The 21,380-nt window shown below is 39.9% G+C and overlaps 1 protein-coding gene across 6 annotated transcripts; it reads right to left on the reverse strand.

Annotated features, from left to right (window-relative positions):
- Window positions 1-2,751: 2,751 nt before the first annotated feature.
- GYG2 (glycogenin 2) lies at window positions 2,752-21,137 on the reverse strand. 6 transcript variants are annotated; one of them, XM_080587042.1, is made up of 10 exons: window positions 20,858-21,137; window positions 20,628-20,709; window positions 15,394-15,535; window positions 13,414-13,588; window positions 11,982-12,144; window positions 11,284-11,410; window positions 10,067-10,289; window positions 8,788-8,928; window positions 7,005-7,115; window positions 2,752-5,199 (listed from the first exon to the last, which is right to left on the reverse strand). In XM_080587042.1, the coding sequence occupies exons 2-10, from the start codon at window positions 20,632-20,634 to the stop codon at window positions 5,038-5,040; spliced, it is 1,251 nt and encodes a 416-aa protein (XP_080443168.1). In that variant the 5' UTR covers window positions 20,635-20,709; window positions 20,858-21,137; the 3' UTR covers window positions 2,752-5,037. The 6 variants fall into 6 exon arrangements, with proteins under 6 accessions (XP_080443168.1, XP_080443167.1, XP_080443170.1 ...); XM_080587041.1 differs by lacking the exon at window positions 20,858-21,137 and having other exon boundaries at window positions 20,628-20,851; XM_080587044.1 differs by lacking the exons at window positions 20,628-20,709; window positions 20,858-21,137 and adding an exon at window positions 19,655-19,808 and having other exon boundaries at window positions 7,005-7,129.
- Between the last annotated feature and the right edge of the window lie 243 nt (window positions 21,138-21,380).

The following is a 21,380-nucleotide window of genomic DNA, read 5'->3' on the forward strand; positions in this document are numbered from 1 at the left end:
ACTCATTTACAAGAGTGATGTAACTGAAGAAGTGAAATCAAAAAACTTGTGCTCCCCAACAGACTGTAGGCTAAAATACACACACAGTGTTGAAATGAATCTCAGAATATTTCTCTAGAATGTTTTAATTGCAAAATTACTTCTGAACAACTCTGCAAAACTCCTATTTTCTCTTTGCGTTAACGTGCCCCATTACTAAGATGTTTGAAAGGAAAAAAAAAAGTGACATTTCTGAGGAAAATGGGGATATTGCAGATTGTGAATGACTTTGGCTTCTGTTCTGCCACGTGTCTAAAAGCCTTAAGTTCTTCAAACACGAAGAATTTAAGGAGGTTTCAAAATGAAAAAACAGGTACCCACCAATCACTTTTGTTCCAAATACTTAATAATATGGGCAGGCTTTGAAAATTACAGTTCTTTAAATCTAAAATAAAACAAAATCACCTGTTTCTGGTATTACACATCTAGAGGAAAACCTCCTCCATCTATCATGGTTCACATCCCTCTACAGTCTTGTAAATGGATACAAACACTTCTCCAAGGCGGTTAATGTCCTGTCATCCTGAGGTGGGAAAAATATTAAAATAATCACAAATCGAGCCCTGGCTCTCTAGGAATGTTATTTTTTTCCCCTCCATTTTCTGAGAGTTTAAAGGATCCTGGCAACAGCCAAAGCAAAGTTAAGGAAAAGGCTTAAGGAAAGGCAACTGTGCTTTTTCCTGCATTCATAGTATGTCATTGCAAATATTCTAATGGTTTTTATAATGTTTTATAATAAGTTATATATAAATTATTATTTTTAAGTACCTTGACTATAATTATGATATGCAATTATTACAAGCGCAAAATTTATACCAGGAGGTAACATATTGCTTGAGCGCTGCCCCTTGTAACTCAGCACTAAATAAACTACTTGTTCATGAGCCAGACAAGTCAGGATGAATAGACTTTCAGCTGAAGCATTTTGCAGCCCATACACTGAAAATGCAAGGTATTCCAATGAGAAGTATTAACTGACATGCCTTTTTGCAGGCTATTTAGAGTTGACTGCTAGGCATTTTATCTCATTTATGGGGCTGATTTAAAAATAATCAAACCTCACAGTAGTGAAAACAGTGGAAAAAATGAAACAGATACAGCTTTTTTTCATACACTAACCTAAACACTCTCACAGAATGGTAAAATCATTAGAGGTATGAATTAAGAGAACTAGGTCCATCTCATGTTATTTTCAAAGTTAAATGAATCAAAACAGTTTAGCTTAGTAAAGCAACAGAATCCATCACAGAATAAATAGGCATGCTGCAGACTCGCTTCTGTTGAACAGGCAGACATTTTCAAAAGCATGTAGACATATAAAGCCACCTGCTAATAACCCAGTCTCACATTCAGGGACAAGAAAATATAAAGGCAGAAAAATAACGAGTTTTTTTCTTCTTTTTTTTTTTTTCCCCCCCAAATATCAGCCTTACAAAACATAACTGATGTGAGCAGACTGAACTACAGAGACAAAACTCTTTTTTCCCAGCACAACCAAATGGAAAGGTCCTCACAAGAAACCAGGCAGTACAGTAAGCAGGGACATTTCAAGAACAACAATCTCCTTTTCCTTTAGGCTTGGGAAGTGCATTAACCCACTCGTCTAAGATTTTCAAGAATTTTCCTTGTGGCACGCCCACAGTATCTCCTGTTTTTAAATGAAGAGCACCCAATAAAATTGTTGTACTGCAAATGAAACTACTCTCCTAAGTCCTGCTGTAAAAAATTAAGACCATGATAGCAGAGGAGACAGCGTATTTTGACTCAAACACAAGCTGTCCACTTGAAATGCCAAGTCTGCCACACAGAGATAGGTCAGAGTTTGGCCTTTCAAAATCCTTACAGCCGCTTCTCAGGTCACCAGGACTTAAACAACGCTGGCAAAACCCTCAGTCACACACGCTCCACACACACCAGACATTAAGAGATCTCTGGTGGTTTTAATTAATCTAATATGCCATCTTTCCCCTTAGCATTTCATCGAGGCAGGGTGCTGGTTCTACAGCACCTGCCAAATTTCTAAAGTGAAAACGTGTCTTGTTCAGGGATGAATGGTTCTACCAGAAAGTCTATTTTTCTTGACTTTCTTTACCCTAAAAGTGCCTGGGGCTACAGCATACCTTAATATGGAAGAACTTCCGGGTGAGGCTTGGTCTAAGTTTTATTCCTAAGCTATCCTTTGACTTAGCAAACCCTGTGCTTCACAGCAATATGCTGCACATAACTCTCTCCAAACCTGTTTGTGACCCCACAATTTCACAATGATGTCCATAAAGATCAAAGGATGCTGCCCAAAGTACAGCACATGTGAATTCTGGATAAACTGAAAAGGCTGTCCCTTCTCACACTCTGGTGACAGCAGTACTGTGCTAGAATCCACTAAGATACCACAGTACTTGTAACAATTTCAACGTTTTTTGTGTAAAGACTTAATGCACAAAAACTTGGGCACGGTTTTTAACAGCAGCTATATTTTTTCTGAGAAACACGGTAACCCAACTACTGTTGTGCTAATTCAAGAGAGATTCTAAAGCTTATAATTATGTATGCCTATAGAAATAACTGTAACTCACACCTTTTAATTCTGCTCAGCTGGTAGCGCTAATGTCTCAAAAGCAATTTAATAAGATGGAAAAAAAAACATATTAAAGTAAGCAGTCAGTCACAAACAGCACCCCCTGGCACAACATAAACAATCTGTAACCATGCATCTGATGAGCACATGACTTCACAGGTACTCTCCATTTCTGCTTTATTGCCATGACATTAGTCAGCTACATTTCTTTGCAAAACACTGTATAATCCACACACAATATCAATTTACGTCTTAACACTTTCAAATGCATTCCATACCAGCTCTTTCTACTACATTGATATGCCTATTTTGAAACTTTTCAATTACTGATTTCCCATCAATAATTTTTCCCATAATCTAAGTAATTCTCCCAATAAGATCTAGTAGTTACTACAGGAGTACAGCTGCATAAAGCACAAGTTTGCATTGCTGACTACTGTTATATACAGTTTTCAAAAACTGTTTTAAGTTTATTAGCAATAACTGTAAAATAGTTATAAAATGGAGTACTTTTTCAGAAGTGCACAAGTTACTTGTGACTAAGAAAGAGATCAGTGTATCAAACGCCAAATGAATACACTCAGTACACTGCATAATCTCCAGATAGTGCTGTGCTGGGCCATACAAAACAAGACGCAGAAACGGCCTGCCTGCGTGAACATGTGAAGGTTACCTGCCATGGGAAGGCAAGTTATCATGGGTCCCTTTATGACCAGTGGAGAAACTGAGATGATTTATCTTCTGGACATCTCTCTCTTTAACTTCAGAGACCTTCAACACCTAACTTGGACTAGAAGCATAACTTCAACAGACCCCCAAAGACAGAGAGACCCACAATTCCCACATTTGGAATACTTAGAATAAATGAGAAAAAGAATAGAAAGAGAAATAAGTAAATGAGAAAAAGAATAGATAAAACTGGAAATAGCCCACAAAAGTAGAAGTAACTACACTATTGCAAACATTAGGTAGTAATTCTAAAACACTCAAAGATCACTTTTCTTCCTTTAATGGACGTTTTGACTCTTTCATTCTTTTCCTAATTTGTGTAAGTTATCCCCCGCTCTTCCCATCCTTTTTGACAGAAGAAAAAGAAAACACTATTTGCTTTCCTCCTACCCCTCTTTCTCCTTCACTAGCATCTATGGCAATCCCTCTACTGTGTAACTTTGCTCTACTGTCTTTTTAACAAATTCCCCAAATTATTTCATTAGGTTTATCTGTACCAAAATTGGTGACAGATTAAGACTGAAACATGTCTCAGATCCCACATCAGCACAGCACAGTTCTCATTCTACGATTTGACACAGTTATTTATAATGCTGCTGAATATGTTATCATATTAGCATGCCTGACAAGCTTCTTTCTTTCAAAGTGTTTCTTTTTTTCTTGTTTGTTTAAACAAACTTGCCAAGATTAGTCACATTTAAATACCCAAATTCACAAAGCAATCCCCGTTACTTAATATAAAGGAGTCTCATCAATACGTTTTTCTGGAACTCCACTCAGATTTATTAGTTCCAACACACAGTTATTGTTTGAAAGGTCTTTAAAAGGCTTATTTACTAAAACAAGTACTAATTGTGTTTTCAGTTGCATTCAAACTGGAGCAACTATGCTAAATAAGAAGAATGCCTTTGTCAACTGCAGTCTGGAGTACCGTAAACAAATTAATATGAAGCACCAGAAGGTTTATACCATAGTGTCAGTCAGCATTTCTTCCTCTAACTATGCAACTCTGAACACAGAAGTAAAGCTAATGTATATTAAAACAAACAACAAAAGTGGTATCCTATAGCAAGAACATAAAAGGTTAACATACATTATCAGTCTATCTTAAGACTACTCTTCATCACACTGGTACCTGAGCAGCTTCCACATAAAACAGGGAGAATATCCACTAGAGATCTCTGACAAAGTCTGAATGTACTCTAAACCTAATTATACTTAAATGAAAAAGTTTAGTTATAGACTCGTATGAGGCCACGATTTCATCTCATTTTTCTCTCATATTGAAATTTACACCATGGTTGCCCTGGGACTTGTTAATTTGCTTTCAAGAGAAAGGTTTTCATTTTAAAAGTTTTTGAAGCCTCTTCTAAGAGATAAAAGTACTCTGAAGTAATCTCGACTTCCAACATATTTTACTCATGACTGTTCCTGCACAGTACTAAATGGGGAACAGCGATAAACACGAGACTTTCAGACTCAGAAGGTAACATTCATTATACCTCAGAAGGCACTATTGGGGAACAATAAAGATAAGGCACACATAACTGTTAAAAAACACAAAACAAACAAGAGTCTCTATCTGTTAATCTTCCCTCAACTTTGGTGTCAAATACACTACGAAGATATCCAAATGCTCAAGGTTGCATTTATAGAAGAAAGAGATCATGAAGGTCATTACAGTTCACTTCTTCTTAAAGTAAAAATGTGTCCAGTTTCTTTTTAATATGTTCAAAAGCATCTTTTCCCATATAGTCCATACGCCCTTCCTCCCATTTTCTCCGTTCATCTTCAGGATTTGGTTCTTCTGGTTTGAGGTGAATAGAGAGCTCTGAAACAGAATGTGTAACCTCATTCTGCAGGAAGAAGCAGAACAGTGGGAAAACAGTCATTTGATTGTTCTTATTTCAGTGCTATGAAGTTAATACTTGGAAGTCAAATTTCTGCTTTACACGGTTGCAGGTAAAACATGCAAGCAAGCAAACAAAAAACAAACTATTTGAACACTCATGCTTGCTTTGATAACGTGATCTCGTTGTCTTAGCATCTGTGAACACACCAAGCATTTATTTTGCTTCTCTTAACTCAAAGCTTGGCACACTCAGCAACAATACAATGAGATTTCATCATGGGGCTTTCATGTGGGCATAAGTTTCTATATATTTTGGCCATGCATTTTATTGTATCTTCAGTGAGATCAGTATTATTTATCAGACATGAAGCACATGCTAAATTAATTCAAGAGACTGATATTATCTGAGACTAATTAATTTGGAATGACACTACAAAATTCTGAATCGTGGTTCAAGATCAAGTTATCATAGGTGCAGAAATGTAGGATATATTATTAATGATAATTTCAACCAAATAAAAGAAAAAACATGTCTCTGACTGACCAATGTTAGTAAAAGTAGAACATCCCAACAATTATAACCAGCAATAAAGAAGAAATATAACAAAAGCTAATCAAGACAGGTACTGAAAATCTGCTTTCAGTACTCTTCCAAGAGAATCAAAGGCAAACAACTCACTTCATGTTACAAAGTTAAAATAAACCAGAGCAGCCTTCCAGTGAAGCCCTCACCAATTCAGTTATAAACATGCTTTAGAATAGGCCTGAATAACTGCAATTAGTGAGATATCAGGCTTAAACTGACTAAGTGCCCTGGAATTGCCATTATATCTGCCAGTTTTGGGCACAGGACTTACATAAGACTTGCACCCACAGACCCGGTAAGGTATTTTGCACAGCCAGCATGACACTATATACTGAAGTTAACTGCGCTTTTCCTATGTATCCTTGCCTGAGACCCAATCTGTACATGACCTTAAAGATCAATAAACACTCTGAAGAGCATGCTTGCTCCATATATATGCAAATATGCATATTTAATTCATGCTATTTAATTCTTAGGCTATGTATATACATATCTGCAGTAATGCAAGGAGATTCCTTTGTTTTTTTTTTTTTGTTTTGTTTTGTTTTAAACCATTAGCAAGAATTACCAACAGCCTTGGATAAGTTAACAGCAGACCAGGAATCAACATGTTTTCATAAATGAATAATTTTAGCTAGGGCCCAAACACCCTTGCTGCACAGAAGCTACAAGTTCTCCTACCAATTTGTTTCTTAGTCTTAAAGAATTTCACTATAATGTTTCACAATCTACCCATTTTCCACTGTAGGAAAATGTCTGTGCTGTGCACCTCACAAGATCCAACTCCTTGAAACCTCGTCACTCCGCTATTGCCAAATTCGGTAGTGCTGTCACACTGGCCACAGATAAACGCAGTGCAAGATCACAAAGCAAAGCCTTGTAGCTCAGGCTCTGTGCCTGACTCACAGTACATCATCTTCCACTTGCTTAGAAACATCACTTCAACAGCTGAAAACAACAAACAAAACATGACAAAAAACGTTGATGATTATGTTATTGGCCAGTTCCAGGCTGGCATTGAAAAATATACACTTAAAAACTAGAAGTATAACTGGTAAAATTGGATCATACGCCAGTATTGGAAGAGGTTAAGAAATTAATTACATAGCTGAAATATTTTTACACATTGCATCATAGTTAGCAGATATTTCCCAAAACGATGCTGGCAGCAAAGACATGCACGCAATTATCAACCAAAGTGCAATGCAGAAAGCTACGTGTACCAGTTCTGAGGCTTCCTGAAACGCAGGATGAAAAGTAAGTTGTTCTGAAGGTCTGTCAGGCTCAGAGGGATGGACGTTAGAACCGCATTGTTCAACTTCACATACAGGTTGCTAAAATACAACCACTGAGGTTTTATTAGGAGAACAATTTTTTTCCCAGTTTTCTTATCATGAGAATGCATACAAGACAAGTGGATTTCAGTCTTGGGATAGAGGAAAGCAGTGAAACATCATGAAATATTATCAACAAGGACAAAATTCATCTCACACAGCTTTAGCTATCAAAATGGCACTGAGTCTAAGCTCCTACTATAATCAATCCAGGATAAGTACCTCCAGAGGGCAGCTCATCTCATCCTAAGATAGTTTCAAGAGTGGCTGGCACTCTTCAGAGACTACAGAAAGAGCCTGGAAAACTAGCTTACAGTAGATGTCTACATTCACAAGGCCAAACTTAAATGGGAAACAAATCTCATTTTAGGATTCTAGCTTGCTCTGTAACTCAAGCTTTTTATATGCATAGAATGAGAACAGAACAACGTATTCCAAAAGATAAATAAAACAGGCTGCCCCCAATATATTTGCCTTTGCCACATATCAAAACATAAATGAGTAGGCAGCCTCCACTCTGGGGTCTGCTTTGCCAAAAGCAGAACAGTCTCACAACACTACTGAAGCTAAGCAACATAAAATGGAACAATGGTGTTCCTAACTAAGATGAAAATCAGGTTGTTCACTTCAAATTAATACAATCTTCTGATAAACCAATCTTACTGTATTGTAATAAAAAAAAAATAGTATAATTGACATTTGAACTTAAATGAACATTGTCATTTTTCCACCCCAAAAGAGCATCTTGAAAATGCATTCCCTATTTAACTTCAGCATTTCCAATGGTCAGGCGCATCAAATACAAGATAAAACATTCTTGCTAATCAACTATTCTTAAGTTGTAAGACTCTGCGGTTTTCCTTCAGCACTTCCACGCTCAGGGTGGAAAAGAAGGAAGGGAAGACTACAGCTTTATTTTATGGAGTAACTATAGTCTGAAGTGCTGAACATAATAAAAACTGTCTTCGCCTTAACAGAAAATAGTCCCCGAGAGCAGACACTACAACATTAATTTTATTTTCCCCCAGTTGTACCTTGCTAGAGCATGGCTTATCATACCCACACAGTGACTTACACCTGCAGAAACATTGCTCTACTACCTCCAGTTAAATTCCTGCACAAAATAAGGAGAGTCAGTGCAACAGAAATACCCAAATACATGAAGAGTGACAGAAGTACCAGGACCTCTGCAGTGATCACCAGTGAATTCTTTGCAAGATATTCCGTGTTGCACAAATCATTGAAATCTGGGGAACAGTTTTCATAGTCAGCACTTCAGGGATAAAACAAAAAAAAAATCTACACAAAAGGGATAAAAGGATTTTAGCTTTAAGTATATTTATTTACAGGAACATTAATACTCAGTAGATTAATTTGGTAACATAGCTTCTTTTTATTACATTTTATTAAGGACCTAGCAGCTTTCAGTACATAATCTCTTCATAAAATTCAGTGCAAACTCTTTCAGCCTCCAAGTACATCATGCGCACATGACTAAACATTAAAGAAAACAAATATTCTTGAGACTATTTCTCATGAAAGCAAGAAAATTCAATGGTGACAGCTCAAGTGAAGAAGCTATTATCTCCCAGATCAGAAACCTAAATCAAAATCTTATTTTAGTATATCATTTTATTTTGTTACTGCATATAAGAATATACAGCACACTTACAGCTTCGAAACTGAGTTCCTCAGGTGGACAAGCCGTGGAATGCATTTCATATGTCTGCTCTGGAGGTACAGGCATTTGCAGTGAATTTGCCACAGAAGGCTCAGCTTTTTTCAGTGTAATTTCAACTCCGTTGAAAGTATGCTAATAAAAACAAGAACATCCTGTCACTGAAATAAAATTTTGCAGGAAATCAGTACCTTATTTCCAACAGCTTCACTTCTAACGTTTTCAGCGTTGAAATTCATAAAGTCAAACAATTTGTGGTCCCAGTATCAGAACATATTGCAATTTAGATTTAAGAACTAAAGAGTATGCTGCCATCATCAGCAGGGAAACCTAACAAGTCCTTCCATCTTAATGTTACTGTAGCTGAACTATTTCTTCACTGCCCAATTTTTTAAAAAAACTAACGTGCATTGAAGTATGAGATCAAAACCTACCCATTCCTTCCTCTGCTTTCCAATTTGTCATGAGATTTATAAACCAAATTCCTCTCTGGAGCTTTGATGATAATTGTCCAACTGATTGTATGACACTATGCAATTCATTTAATGATGGTAATAGTTTAATATTTAAAAAACAAAAAATAAAATATTTTATATGCATAAAGTGACCTAAATTGTCATGTCTGGATATGAAATTAAAAATCATATCTTCCTTCTGCTCATTAGTTTATAATGTAGGTCTCCAAGAAAGCATCTGTTTATCAACAGATTTTTATTCTATTCATGCAAACTATACATTGCTGTACTTCCTCTGATGAAAAAAAGTGTAAAGAGCTCAGTAAATGCTTGATGATGTACAACTAACTTATATAACATCCCAAATGTAATTAACTCTGCCTCTGCAAATCTGATTTGTTAAGACTCTCATAAAACAAATTAAAATGCAGAGCTGATAAGGTAGATTTTACTACAGCTCAGGGCCTAGTTTGATGGTCTAAATCAGCTTAGCTTCAAGAAGTCAGAAGTCTGTTTCATAGCCAGATGATCACCTTCTCTGCCTAATTTGTCCCATATTTCGCATTTAATTTGTAGAACATATTTACATACATTTGCCATACAAATCCCTCCTCAGTTAAGAAGGCGAGTGGGAGAAATCTTTGTAAAGCCATGGTACCCCAAGTGTTTCCTAAACTGTTAGTTTAGATGCCTGTAGAAGCAGTCACTGCTATTGCCAATCAGCAGATGTTTTCCCATGTAATTCTTTCCTCCGGAGAAGGCCGTTTTCATAATTTTTCTGTGACTCAGTACATTCCCACTAACTCCTTGATGGTTACCTTGCATTCCTCAGATTCTGATCGTTCCGTCTTTTGAAGGTTTTCTAACAAAGGCAGTATACTGGCACTGTATATATTCCACCAGAGGGCAAGAAATGACAGCTGATGAAAAGACCCAGAGGTGGTGCCATCGTGCATAACTCTCTTTGTTTGAAGGTTGTATTTGTAGTTCCAGGGCTTTGTCGCTCCCAAGAAGTGAACAACTTTGGCATCTCTGCCAAAACTGTAGAAATTAAACATACAGATCTATACATCAAAGATAATTTTAGCATATATACATTGCTAAAGAAACATGCTTACTCTCTCACTGGTGAGGTAATTTTGACATTTTGTAACAGCAACACATTCAATATGAGTATATATATATAAACATTTTTATCTTTTGAGATTAAGGTATTTCACATAGCATACAGTAAACAAAAGGCTACACTGCCATTTAGCTTCCATCTGCTAATGCCAGTAGAAAAACTCATGAAGGAAACTAAAAGGCACATGCAGTCCCATTTCCAGTCCTTCTCCATGCCCTGTTCACAAACAAATAAATACCACCTCAAACACCAAATCAACAGAATTGTTTAGCACTTTAACTTTGTTTAACATTTGAAAATGCCTAATAAAAACATCATCCTAAGTTCACCCCCCAAAAAGAATGTTTTGTGCAACTGTTACAGTTAAACTGTTACAGTTAAACTGTTACACCCTAAATCTTAAAAACAACTTGCCTTTTGCCAGAAAAGTTTCTCTGACTGAACTGTCTGGGGTAATATAATTACCAGCACAAATTCAGTTTCAAGAAGAACCTAAGAATTAAAAAAAAAAAAAAAAAAAAAAAAAGAGAGAGAGAGAGAAAGAAAAAAAATCCCAACTATTTCCCATAGAACTGAATGAAAAAAAGGAACAATTTTAAAAGTAAAGCACTCAGAACCTAATGTTGAAGTAATTTACATATTTCCAAATTTGGGAAAAACTTTTCTGAAGCAACTTTTGAGACAGAGCAGCCAACTCTGGGACTCTCTATCTGTCCCAAAGATAGACATAAGAAGCTTTCGTATTGCTCTTAATCTTCTATTACACAATTTTTACATAATATGTCATTTCTTACTGCTGTAATTTAAATCAACAGAATATGCCAGTGTTATTCTCTCACTTTCTTGTAATAAATGATTTGTTGTTAGCAAGCTACAGTAATTTACAATCAGCCAAAAGTCACTACTTACTGATTGAAAGCAGGAACATAGGTGTATACAGCACTGCTGCTTAAGTTATAGATGAAAGGTAAGTGTTTACCAATATCTGCTGTTGCCCAGTTGCTGAAGAAGCTATTCAACAAGCCTTGATCACCCCCTAAAGCATACATAAAACAGTATTAGCATAATGTATAAGTACATGCAAATTTACATCAAAATTTCATGTCCAAGGATGGATGTGAGACTGGTATGATCACGGGACCGCAGCTTAGACTTGACAAAACGGCCACATGAGCAGGTGCAAGTGAGTAATACCTGGTCCACTCTGATGCAATTTCAGTGTAAGTGGAGTCCTATCGGAACATACGAAGAGAGGAGTAGGAAGGGGTTTTGGTCTCCCTCAGAGCAGAGGATCAGCTATATTTCTCTCTCCTAAACCAGACGGCAAAATTAAAACTTACTGAGCGAGACTCAGACACAATGTCCCTTCATTATAATTTTCTGGGAATCACAGCCTGCAGTAAGTCAATGTGTCCTAAATACTGCGTAAGAGGCAAAGATCTGCACCATAAATTTTTGTGGAAGCGTAATTACTTAAAGCCTAGAGAACTCCTGCCTTTCTCCATTCTGCCAGATAGCACGGAAGCTACACAAAAAATGCCTTATTCAGAATGAATCTAATTTCTTGCACTTTAACTCTTATGCCTTGCCCCTCTGTTATGCCTTACCGTCAAAGCTGCCATGTTCAGCAGCAAACTGGAGCAGCAGGTTGTAAGTTTTTAAAGATGGTCGGAACACAAATACACCACTATTAAAGCAGTCAGGCCAGCCAGAATCCGGAGCTGCTGAAAACTCTTCTCGATCGAACAATTCATCAACATTGCAAAGCACCTTGGAGAGAGTAGTAGAAAATAAGTTGTTACAGAAGATGTTTTTCTGGAACATAAGTAGTTAAATCAGTACTAACAAATTCAGTTTAATTCAACCAAGTACGTAGCTTGCATAGCATAAAAGGAGATACAATGCCAAACATGTTTGTGGCCAGCACTTATTTTTTAATGTAATAAGGTAACATTAACTGTGGTTCCCCATGACTTCTCTGACAAAAGTGCAAACCCTATGAAATTACTTTATAAGCCTCAGAGACCCTCCAAAAGGTCCCTTTAAATATTACAACATACCATGAAAACATGTAGTCTCCTATTTCTTAGCTCACTTTCTCAGTGAAATTGAAGCCATTGTTCTCAGTAACTGCAACAAAGCTGAGAATCCAAATAATTTGACTTAGCAACAGGATGACTAAAGGGGTAGAAGAAAAAAAACACCTCTTTTTACTGATTTTCTAACGTATGTTAAGCTCAGAGTCTTGCTTTGGTTTGGTTTCAAAGCTTCACAGTGAAGTGGGAAAAATCAATCAGGTTAAGGCCCAGATCAGTGTTAAAGTCGGTGGAAAGACGGCTGTGCAGTCACTGAATGCCTGCACCCCACCCATAACAGTCATCAAGGGAGCCACTGTGAAAAATAGAATGATTACTACTTTTTTAAATTCAATTAAAAAACACAGCCAAATACTTGCCTTCTTCCTTTAATATTAAACAGGAAATCATATGCTTTTCCCCTCACTCCCTGAGAATAATAATTTAATTTGGTTTCTAATGCAACTATAATCTTATTAAATCAAAATGCATCCCACTCTCTCAAAACGAAGCACTTAAGTGCAGAGAAAGGCTGACATGACTGTTGCCAAAATTAGTTTTTTTTTTTTTTTTTAATCTCCTTATGAAAAAAATATGAATGTTTCTGGCTTTTTTTTTCCTCTCTATTTTATAACTAGGCTGCCTTCCTGACCAGAATAAGCCCAAACGAAAGTATATGAGAGAGATCTCTTCTAAACATCTGTCAGAAGCCAATTTGAATAGAGTGTGTTTATATCTTTTGAGGACAGTCCTGAGGCTACTCTCAGAAACAGGATCCACTTCTCTGCAGCCAGCAGAACTGTGAGCATTGCCAAACATCCAGCTGGAGCTTCTGTGACCGTGTGTCCCCCAGCAAATCTGGTCACTTGGTAGGCCACCAGGTTGCGAGACAAGGAAGCATCCCACACCCAGAGCAGCTGTTTAAGACACACAAAAATGTTGCCACGGCTCCTGCTTTACTCACCAAAGTGTCTGCATCCATGAAGACACATTTGCTATAATGAGTAAGAGTCCAGCAGTGAAGCTTAGTGAAGGTTACACCCAGTTCTGGCCTCTGCAACAGAGCCAACCGGACCGAGTCAGCACTGTCGAGTGCATCCACCTCGATGACTTCATCGAACACGCTGCGCAGGACAGACCTACCAGAGCAAGCAGTGGAGGGAAAGTAGGAAATTTATGGCGGTTCATCAGACTTCACTTCTGGCACGAAAATAGTGACACACAGCACGTTTACTATGACAGTAACAAAGGTTAGATTGATTGGTCAGAAAAAGACATCAAAAGTGCAAAGTCCTTGTAAACAGTCTGCTGAAGTGACAGATACGAGGCCATAAACCATCGCTTCTTCCACTAAGGGAGCAGCACATCCACTCTGGGACGCCAGCACATCCCAAAAGTGAAAGGTGCTGCATGGAGGAGAAAACAAACCTTACCTTAGTTACTCAGTCTCCTATAGAAACACTGTCAGAAATTAAAGTAGCTTTCACTCCTGCACAACTGTCTCTAAGGAACAGCACCGTGCTATGTTATGTGTGCATTGTACAGGATGCGGCAGGCACTGTCAGTGCAGTTGTTTGCACCTATCATGCCTGAGCAAAAGCAGCTCCAAAATTGCACCTTCTAAAACAGAAATTATATGCTTGCTCACTACTATAAGTCATCTCAAATGAGACTTTTAGAAAAACATCTTTCCTCTGTGCATCTCTTTCACATGAATTTAATAGGTGATATCAAAGTAGCTAATTTTCCTTCAAGGCACACACAAAAAAAAAGTCCTTTAAACAGTTTATTTATTTACATTACACTATTAACTACAAAGTCCTGGATTTCATATAAACACAGAAAGAGAAAAGCCTGTGTTGCTTATCGAGATTCCAGAGTCATTAGATTTTGCTCGCCTGATCTTCAAGGGACTAAAGTTAACTGTGAAAGAATAAAGAGTAGATACAGATTTCTAGAAACGCAGTTCAGTAACAAACATTTTAAAATGTTATCCTTGGTTTAAAAAAAAAAGGGGGGGGGGAGGGTAGGGGGTCTCGTCCCAGTGAAGGTAGAGGGAGCGGGAAGAAATGAAAAAATTGAGACTTAGCACCCACCCAGTTGTCAAATGTATTTAATAGTCATTCAGGAAGGTTTCACTGTTATCACAGACCCTATCTGTGAGAAAAATCCTGGAAAAGCAGATTTACCTATATCTAAAGGAGCAAAAAAGAGAAAATATGTTTCTTGAGACAGCTGCATTGCTAATACTTTCAAATGGCATATAGAAATTGGGAGTTTGCACGCTTCCTAAACCACAGCAGAATTAAGAGCTTGAGTAGTTGTGGCATGTCGTGTTCCTTTTAACAGCTAACACAGTCCTCCAAAAATCAAGGCTAGAGTTCAACAGATCTAATAAATTTCTGTACACACAGTTCTGTCGTGCCTGTAGAATCACACCCCAAACTGGAAAGTGATTTAAAAAAAAAAAGGGCAGAAAGAAATGTATTTCCCATCATGTTAGCAGTGCACTAATAGTTTAAGATCGGTCATCTGAAATTGAGCCACTGATGTCTTTGGAGAGTTCTGATGTCAGAGGTGGTAGGTCTCTTGCTCTTCCTAAAATAAAGAAGCACTCGGAAGAAGCAAAAAACAAACCAATACCACCTTTATTTTGGCTCAAAAGCAAGACACTAAAAGCCTAGTTCCCAAACTTTCGGCTAATGTTCCCAATTATGAGCTTGAGAATCAACTTCTAGCCACAAGCTCTACTTCTGCAAGTGAATTCTTACCAGGCTTACAATCGTATCATGGGTATTATTTGGGACTCCCCCTGAGAAATCACTAGCCAAGTGGGAAATTCTACAGACAATGCCATGAAACCCGCAGGAAGCCTATTAAAATCCTTCATGTTACTTCTTATTTTTTCCATATTATCAGTCTCCAAAACAACATGAATTCTTACCTCATCCCACTGGAAACCCCTGGTGTGATTAGCACTGCCAGTTTTCTGGATGTCGTATGGTTCCTCAATGACTGTCCAAGAACCAGAGCTCCTTGACAATAAACATCATCAGTAGCGAGGGTCACAAAGGCTTGATCCGTTACTGCGAGCAAATATTCAGAAGAGTCATTTTACAGCTTTAATATAAGCTCTTTTGGCTCTACAATCTCCCTCCTCCAGCTAACCAACAGGCTACAGCTTATAACAACCTGCAGCTCCTGTGATAAGCTCTTGTCTTGCCCAAATTCCCCCAGAGGACAAAACTGAATAGAAAATCCAATAAACATAACAGCAGAATATATGCCTTTTTTTTCTTTTTTCTTTTTTTTTTTTTTTTGCCTGATTTACATAATACAAAGTAGGAAGCTTTCAGACTAGCCTTAAACAAATACTTCTCCAGGTCACGTTGCCTAAACCTAATGGCAAATCAAACAAGCAGATCTATAAATATTTAGATTGTACATTTATCTAACATAACATTGTATCTAACAATACAACTGATAAAGAAAGTTTTCCTGTTTATATAGTGCCAAAGCTAAGGAAAAAAAAAAGTTAAACACAAACCAGAAATATCTTTCTTTCCATTACCTCACTGAATCAACCTACCAGGCATTATTCTTCGCTTTATTCCCTTTGCACTGGAGTAACTGGTGCTGGCTGAACAACTGGTACCTACTGACATATGCAAAGCAAATGCTGCTGAGGTTGGCAACCCTGCCAAAGTTACGGATCCCTACCTATCCTTACCTTAAGCAACTCCGAGAAAATTAGTTGTGTTCCTCAGAGTCAAAAAGCATATGAGGAAAAAAAAGTTACAATAAAAAAGAAAGCAAGCTACACTCCTGCACAATATCACCTAGAGCACATTTTGTAAAGGTACTGGGCCTGCGACACCAGGTGCTGCTTCTTCAGCTCTGCCCTCCAACAGAGCCATTATCAGGGTTCTGGGGCAAGCCAGAACCTAAAATTCAGTGATGTCATGGGCATCTCTCAGGGATGAAGGAATACCTCAGTTTCCTAGGCTGCAAAATTAACCAGAACGAAGTAACTGGGTCACACAGGATGAGGTGAATTCCACTGAGCTACAGAGCATCAGTAAGAATTTGTCCTGAACTACTCGAATAAAACCACCGTCAATTTTAGGGAAGAACAATTGTGATAAACTATCAAAAAACAAAACAAAACACGGTGTCACACAGTTTCCAGGCTCTACGAGAGACACTCAGAAGGAATCTGGCAGAACCAGCGCAGAGCACCCAACGAGCGACCTCAGAGGCTGCCGAAACGCGCAGGTTGAAACCTCTGCCCTAGCATCGAGGTGTGTAATGAAGTATGGCCGGTGCCCTCAGACACCGAGCACTTTCATTTCCATGTCATCCAAACCCAGAGGGAAACGCAGGCCCGCTGTGTGCTGACCTGTCCCCGTATCACCAGCCAGACCTGAACTCTCAGTGGGGACAGCCGCCGCGCTCCTCCTACACCACTGCAGGCCCCCGCGATGCTCGACGAATTCGGCAGTGGCAAACTTAGCCAAGACACTCAATCACCCACCCAAACGTAAAACAGCCTGCAGATCCCTCAGCTAAGCAAATTCGAATAGCCTTGTTAATCACGATTCCCAGAAGCACATAAAGAAAAAAGGATCTTTCTCTGTGGAAACACCTGAACCTCCTGTTATTGCAACAGCTCAGGCAAGTTATGGGTGTTGCAGAAAACAACGCATAACTGGTGCTTACATGGAGAGGTTTGGAAGGACAGTTGTAAGCTGCTCCTACTGCAGCTTTCCAAAAGGTTACACAAATACAAGCACACATCCAAAAAAAATAATAATAAACAAGATACACACACAAAAAAAAGCTGAAGGCCACTTCAGCAATAAAATTATTCTCAGAAGACACAAAGACTCCGAAAAGAAAGGCACTTTTGTGTTAGGCAACAAGCATCTCCAGCCAAAAGAAGTAATAAAACAACTAGTGAGAAGAACGTGGGGGGGGAGGTTAGTACAAAAAGCAACTGTGAAGAGAGTAGGTGTTTAAATCTTAAAACCGCTATTTTAAATAACAACCATAAAACCGAGCACATAATCTCCTTACTGCTTCTGCAAATTCTTTTAGCTACAGAAACCAAATATTTACATATATAATGCACCCAAACTACTAAACAAGCTGCTCATCAAAGAGTTCAGCAAGTTGGTGTGGCAAATTACCACATCTTACACATACTTTCATGCCAGTACCTCTCAGACGAAAGCTGTGGTCAGAACGAGAAGGAGGCAAACAGCTGAACGAATACAGCTTCTAAGAAACTTTGGCTAATGCTTAGCAAAGTAAAGAAACCCATTGTCTCTTCTGAGAATCAGCTGTGGGATACGTTTTCTGGCCTTCTTAATATAGTGAACTATTACAAAGATAATTAAATTGATAATCAAACTACTGGCTGAAACCATACAACATTAAAATGTTACTGATGCAAACAGAAACAGATGCTAGCTATTTTAAAATGATGCAGAGTTATCAGTTACTCTGTTAAAGATCACGGGTGGGGGTTAAAATCAAAAGACTTTATCATTACTTGTTCTTTCATCTAATCCATGTTTTCAAGGGAAAAAAAGCGTTACTTGAATTTCCCTGTTTGGACCATTCCTTGAAACTCTGTCCCTATAATTACTCTATTTTTAAAACTCGAAACTACAGATAAGATTTGCATAAAGATCTACGAAACTAAACTCTGCCAAAAATCCCCATTTAAATTAAAGAAAGAATAATGTTGCTTTAAATTTAACCTACACAGGGCTTCACCCACTGATTCCAAGCTGCAAAAGCAGCAATATTTGATCTTTAAGTCTGAAAGCCAAGGGTATGGGTACTTAAAATTCATTGCAACTAGATTTTTTTTTCTTTTTTTAAAGTGTCAAGGGCAGCTTTATGCATAATTTTCAGTTCTTTGAGCTGACTGACAATAGGATTTTTCACAGAAAACACCTAGTGTGAAGAGTATTGAGTTTTCAAGCAAATTGTTTTCAAGCTGTGGCTGATATCACTGACTCTCAGTGAATTATAAGAAAAGTAAGCGTATGATTAGAATCACATTAAAACTACGTTGTATGAATTTATGACTGCTGATTTCTCTTATCTAGACTACCACACAGCACATGAAGTTGCTAGTTTAGAAATCATCATTGCCAGCACTGGCAAAAGTTTCTCAGAAGAAACCAGAGACTTTCAAGGAAATAACTGTGATGAGTTATTTTAGAGACCACTCCCAAGCTGCAGATAGCAGCACAGAAAAGACAGAAAAAGTAATGTGAATCACTACAATAGGCAGAGTGATTTTATGCGCAATGTGTTCCAGCTTTTTCAGTCAAGATCACCAGCTTCTTACGCTACTTACTCATAGCAGTGCCTCAGACAAAACTGCCAGGGGCAATATTCTTAAACAGACCTGAAAACCAGTTCTAGGGCTGCAGAAAAGCCTTGGAATCTGCACCAGCAAGCAGACCGAGCGGTTCTCACTTTGATGATCACAGAAAAGGGGGAGACAGAGAACGAACCAACTCCAGTGAGAGTCAAAAGTTACTCATAAAATAAGCGCTGAATGAAACACATACCTGCCAGCTTCAAGACAAGTTTAAGTAGTTTCTTTCATAACCCAACAGACATAGCTTTGTAAACATATTTTTGTCTTCTGACAGACAGAGAAAGGATAAATGTGCTCTAGCAGTGGCTCCTGGAGTAACAAATTTGTCAAGTTGCCCACTCCAAAGCTGCCATAGGAGACAGAGACATGCAGGCTACAACTCTCCTGCAGGCACACTCTAAATAACACATTGCTGTCACGCATAAAAATAAGAGTGCATAAAATTGCTAAAAATCTCCAACAGGCTGGTTATGTCCCCCGTACGTACTGCCTTGCGTGCTAACCAACATTGGCCCTTTGTTTTCTTACATCTCTCCCTGTTGCCATCTGCTGTTCCTTTCTCACCCCCCCACTAAAGATGTGATCCCTGTGGGGCCAGCACGCTACAGCCTGGGTCTGTGCCCACTCTGAAACCTGCAGCAACGAGGCCATGGCCACTCCTGCCCACCTCACCTTCTGTGGCAGTGGTGTTGTTACCCCTCTCCCACACCCAGGTCCCTGCGCATCTTCCCCTGGAGGTGTGTTTGCCCACAGGTGGGTCAGGCTTACTGCAGAGATAAAGTCACAGCCTCCTGGCTTCGCTGACCTAGCACAACCATCTTCAGAAGCACCTGGCACAGAAAGCTCTGCTCCAGCTGACACCTGGAGCCCCAGCAGCAGGGAGACGTATTCTGCCACAAGTATGCAGGATGAGTAACGGTGTGAAAGGCTCTGCCAGACCACCCACAGAAATTATTATGCAAATTTTCAGCAAAGAGGCGGTTCCTGCCATAGCAATCAAGCGATGGCTGGCGATATTAATTCCCGTGTTTCCTTGGTCTGGGTCCAGTAGTGGAGATACTCGTGTTACTGATGAGCGTTGTGCTGGCTCAGCCAGCACCTCTACACAGAATACACATTGCCATTTGATGGCATGCAGTATTTCTTGTGGTCTAACAAAGCCCTGCCCGACCCAAACCAAATTCTCTATTATTAAAGCAACGCTGAATTTTACTAGGCAGGATTATGACTTATCTTGGAAGGCTACAGAGAGGAGACTCGTTTCTCATTTAGCATAGATTTTATTAAGTATCTTTCAGTTATGAGCAGCTTGGTACCGCTTCAAGAGCCTGCAATTGTGTTATTCAATAGACTGTAAACTATCTCTGTGAAAAATCAAATGCAATGATGTTATAATACGCAATTAAGCATAATACTAGTTGTAAAACAGTCATGTTCGGCTTTGAAAAACGAAATATGAGTAATTGTTTGAGCGATCCGTTTAACCTCTAGGAACTCAGCGCCGGGCAGGACAAGGCAGAGGACGCCGCACCTCGCACCTAACAGGCTTCGCCACCCCTCTCCTCCCGAAACGCGAGTCCCGGCAGAGCCGAGCCACGCCGAGCCCCTCCCGCCCCCAGCCGCAGCCCCGTGTCGCAGCCATGTCGCGACTCCGCCGGCGTGGCCGCTCCACCTGCCGCCGCACGGAGCCCGCCCGGCTCGCCCCCCACCAAATGGCGACCCCCCCATCCCCACCCCGGGCCGCTAATGGCGGGCGGGCCGGCCGAGGCCGTACTCACCGGACATCCTGCGGCTGCGGGGCCGGCCGGGATTAGCCTCCTGGCTAATTAGCCTCCGGGGGCGGCGGCCGAATCGCGCTCCCTGCGCAGACGAACAGCGTGAGCGGCGGGGCTTGGCACGGCCCGGCCCGGCACGGCCCGGCCCGATCCCGCTCCCCTCTCGCCCCCTGCCCCGCCGGGCGCCCCCGAAGCGCCGCTCCCGGTCCCGGCCCCGGTCCCGGCCCTCGCACCTGCCCGGCGCCCCCCGGCGGCTCGGCGCGGCGCTCCCGCCCCGTTGTGCCCGGCCCGGCCCTCTTCTGCCCTCCTGTGCAGCCTTGTGAGGGAAAACAGAGCCGTCCGTGAGGGTTAAGGTCGCGGGCTGTGGAAACGAGCGTTTAGAGGATGAGCGCAGCGACTTCGGTGTGTCCGACGGTAGCCAGATGGCACTCGCCGCGTCGCCGTGAGTTGGCTGTGCAGTGAGGGTCTTGGCTCCCCTCGGCTTCTCTGCAGCCATCGTAGCCCCTGCAGACACCTACATGCTGCTAACTGGCCGCCCCGTCTACAGCTACATGTCTTCAGAGAGAGGGTGCTATTCACAGTGAGATACACGTATCTGTATATGAACATACATTCAAAACAGCATATTTTTCTGCAAGTAACTCCAAACTGAACCCTGTCTATGTAATTCTACCACCCAGTATGTGAGGTAATTTTGGGCTGATTGGGTTCAGCGGAGACATTTTTACGTCAAAGCTTTCAATGGACATCAGTGAT

Source organism: Anser brachyrhynchus (genome assembly GCF_964034855.1).
Source record: "Anser brachyrhynchus genome assembly, chromosome: 1".
Lineage (NCBI taxonomy): Eukaryota > Metazoa > Chordata > Aves > Anseriformes > Anatidae > Anser > Anser brachyrhynchus.

What these genes read in the sequence shown, in the direction of transcription:
- GYG2 (XM_080587040.1), bottom strand. An exon ending in CAGAATCTGAGGAATGCAAG is followed by an intron (nt 8,929 to 10,066) that starts GTAACCATCAAG and finishes TGTTTTTATTAG; the next exon opens with CATACTTTCAACGGAGTTGA. An exon ending in TTCAGGAAGCCTCAGAACTG is followed by an intron (nt 5,200 to 7,004) that starts GTACACGTAGCT and finishes TTCTTCCTGCAG; the next exon opens with AATGAGGTTACACATTCTGT.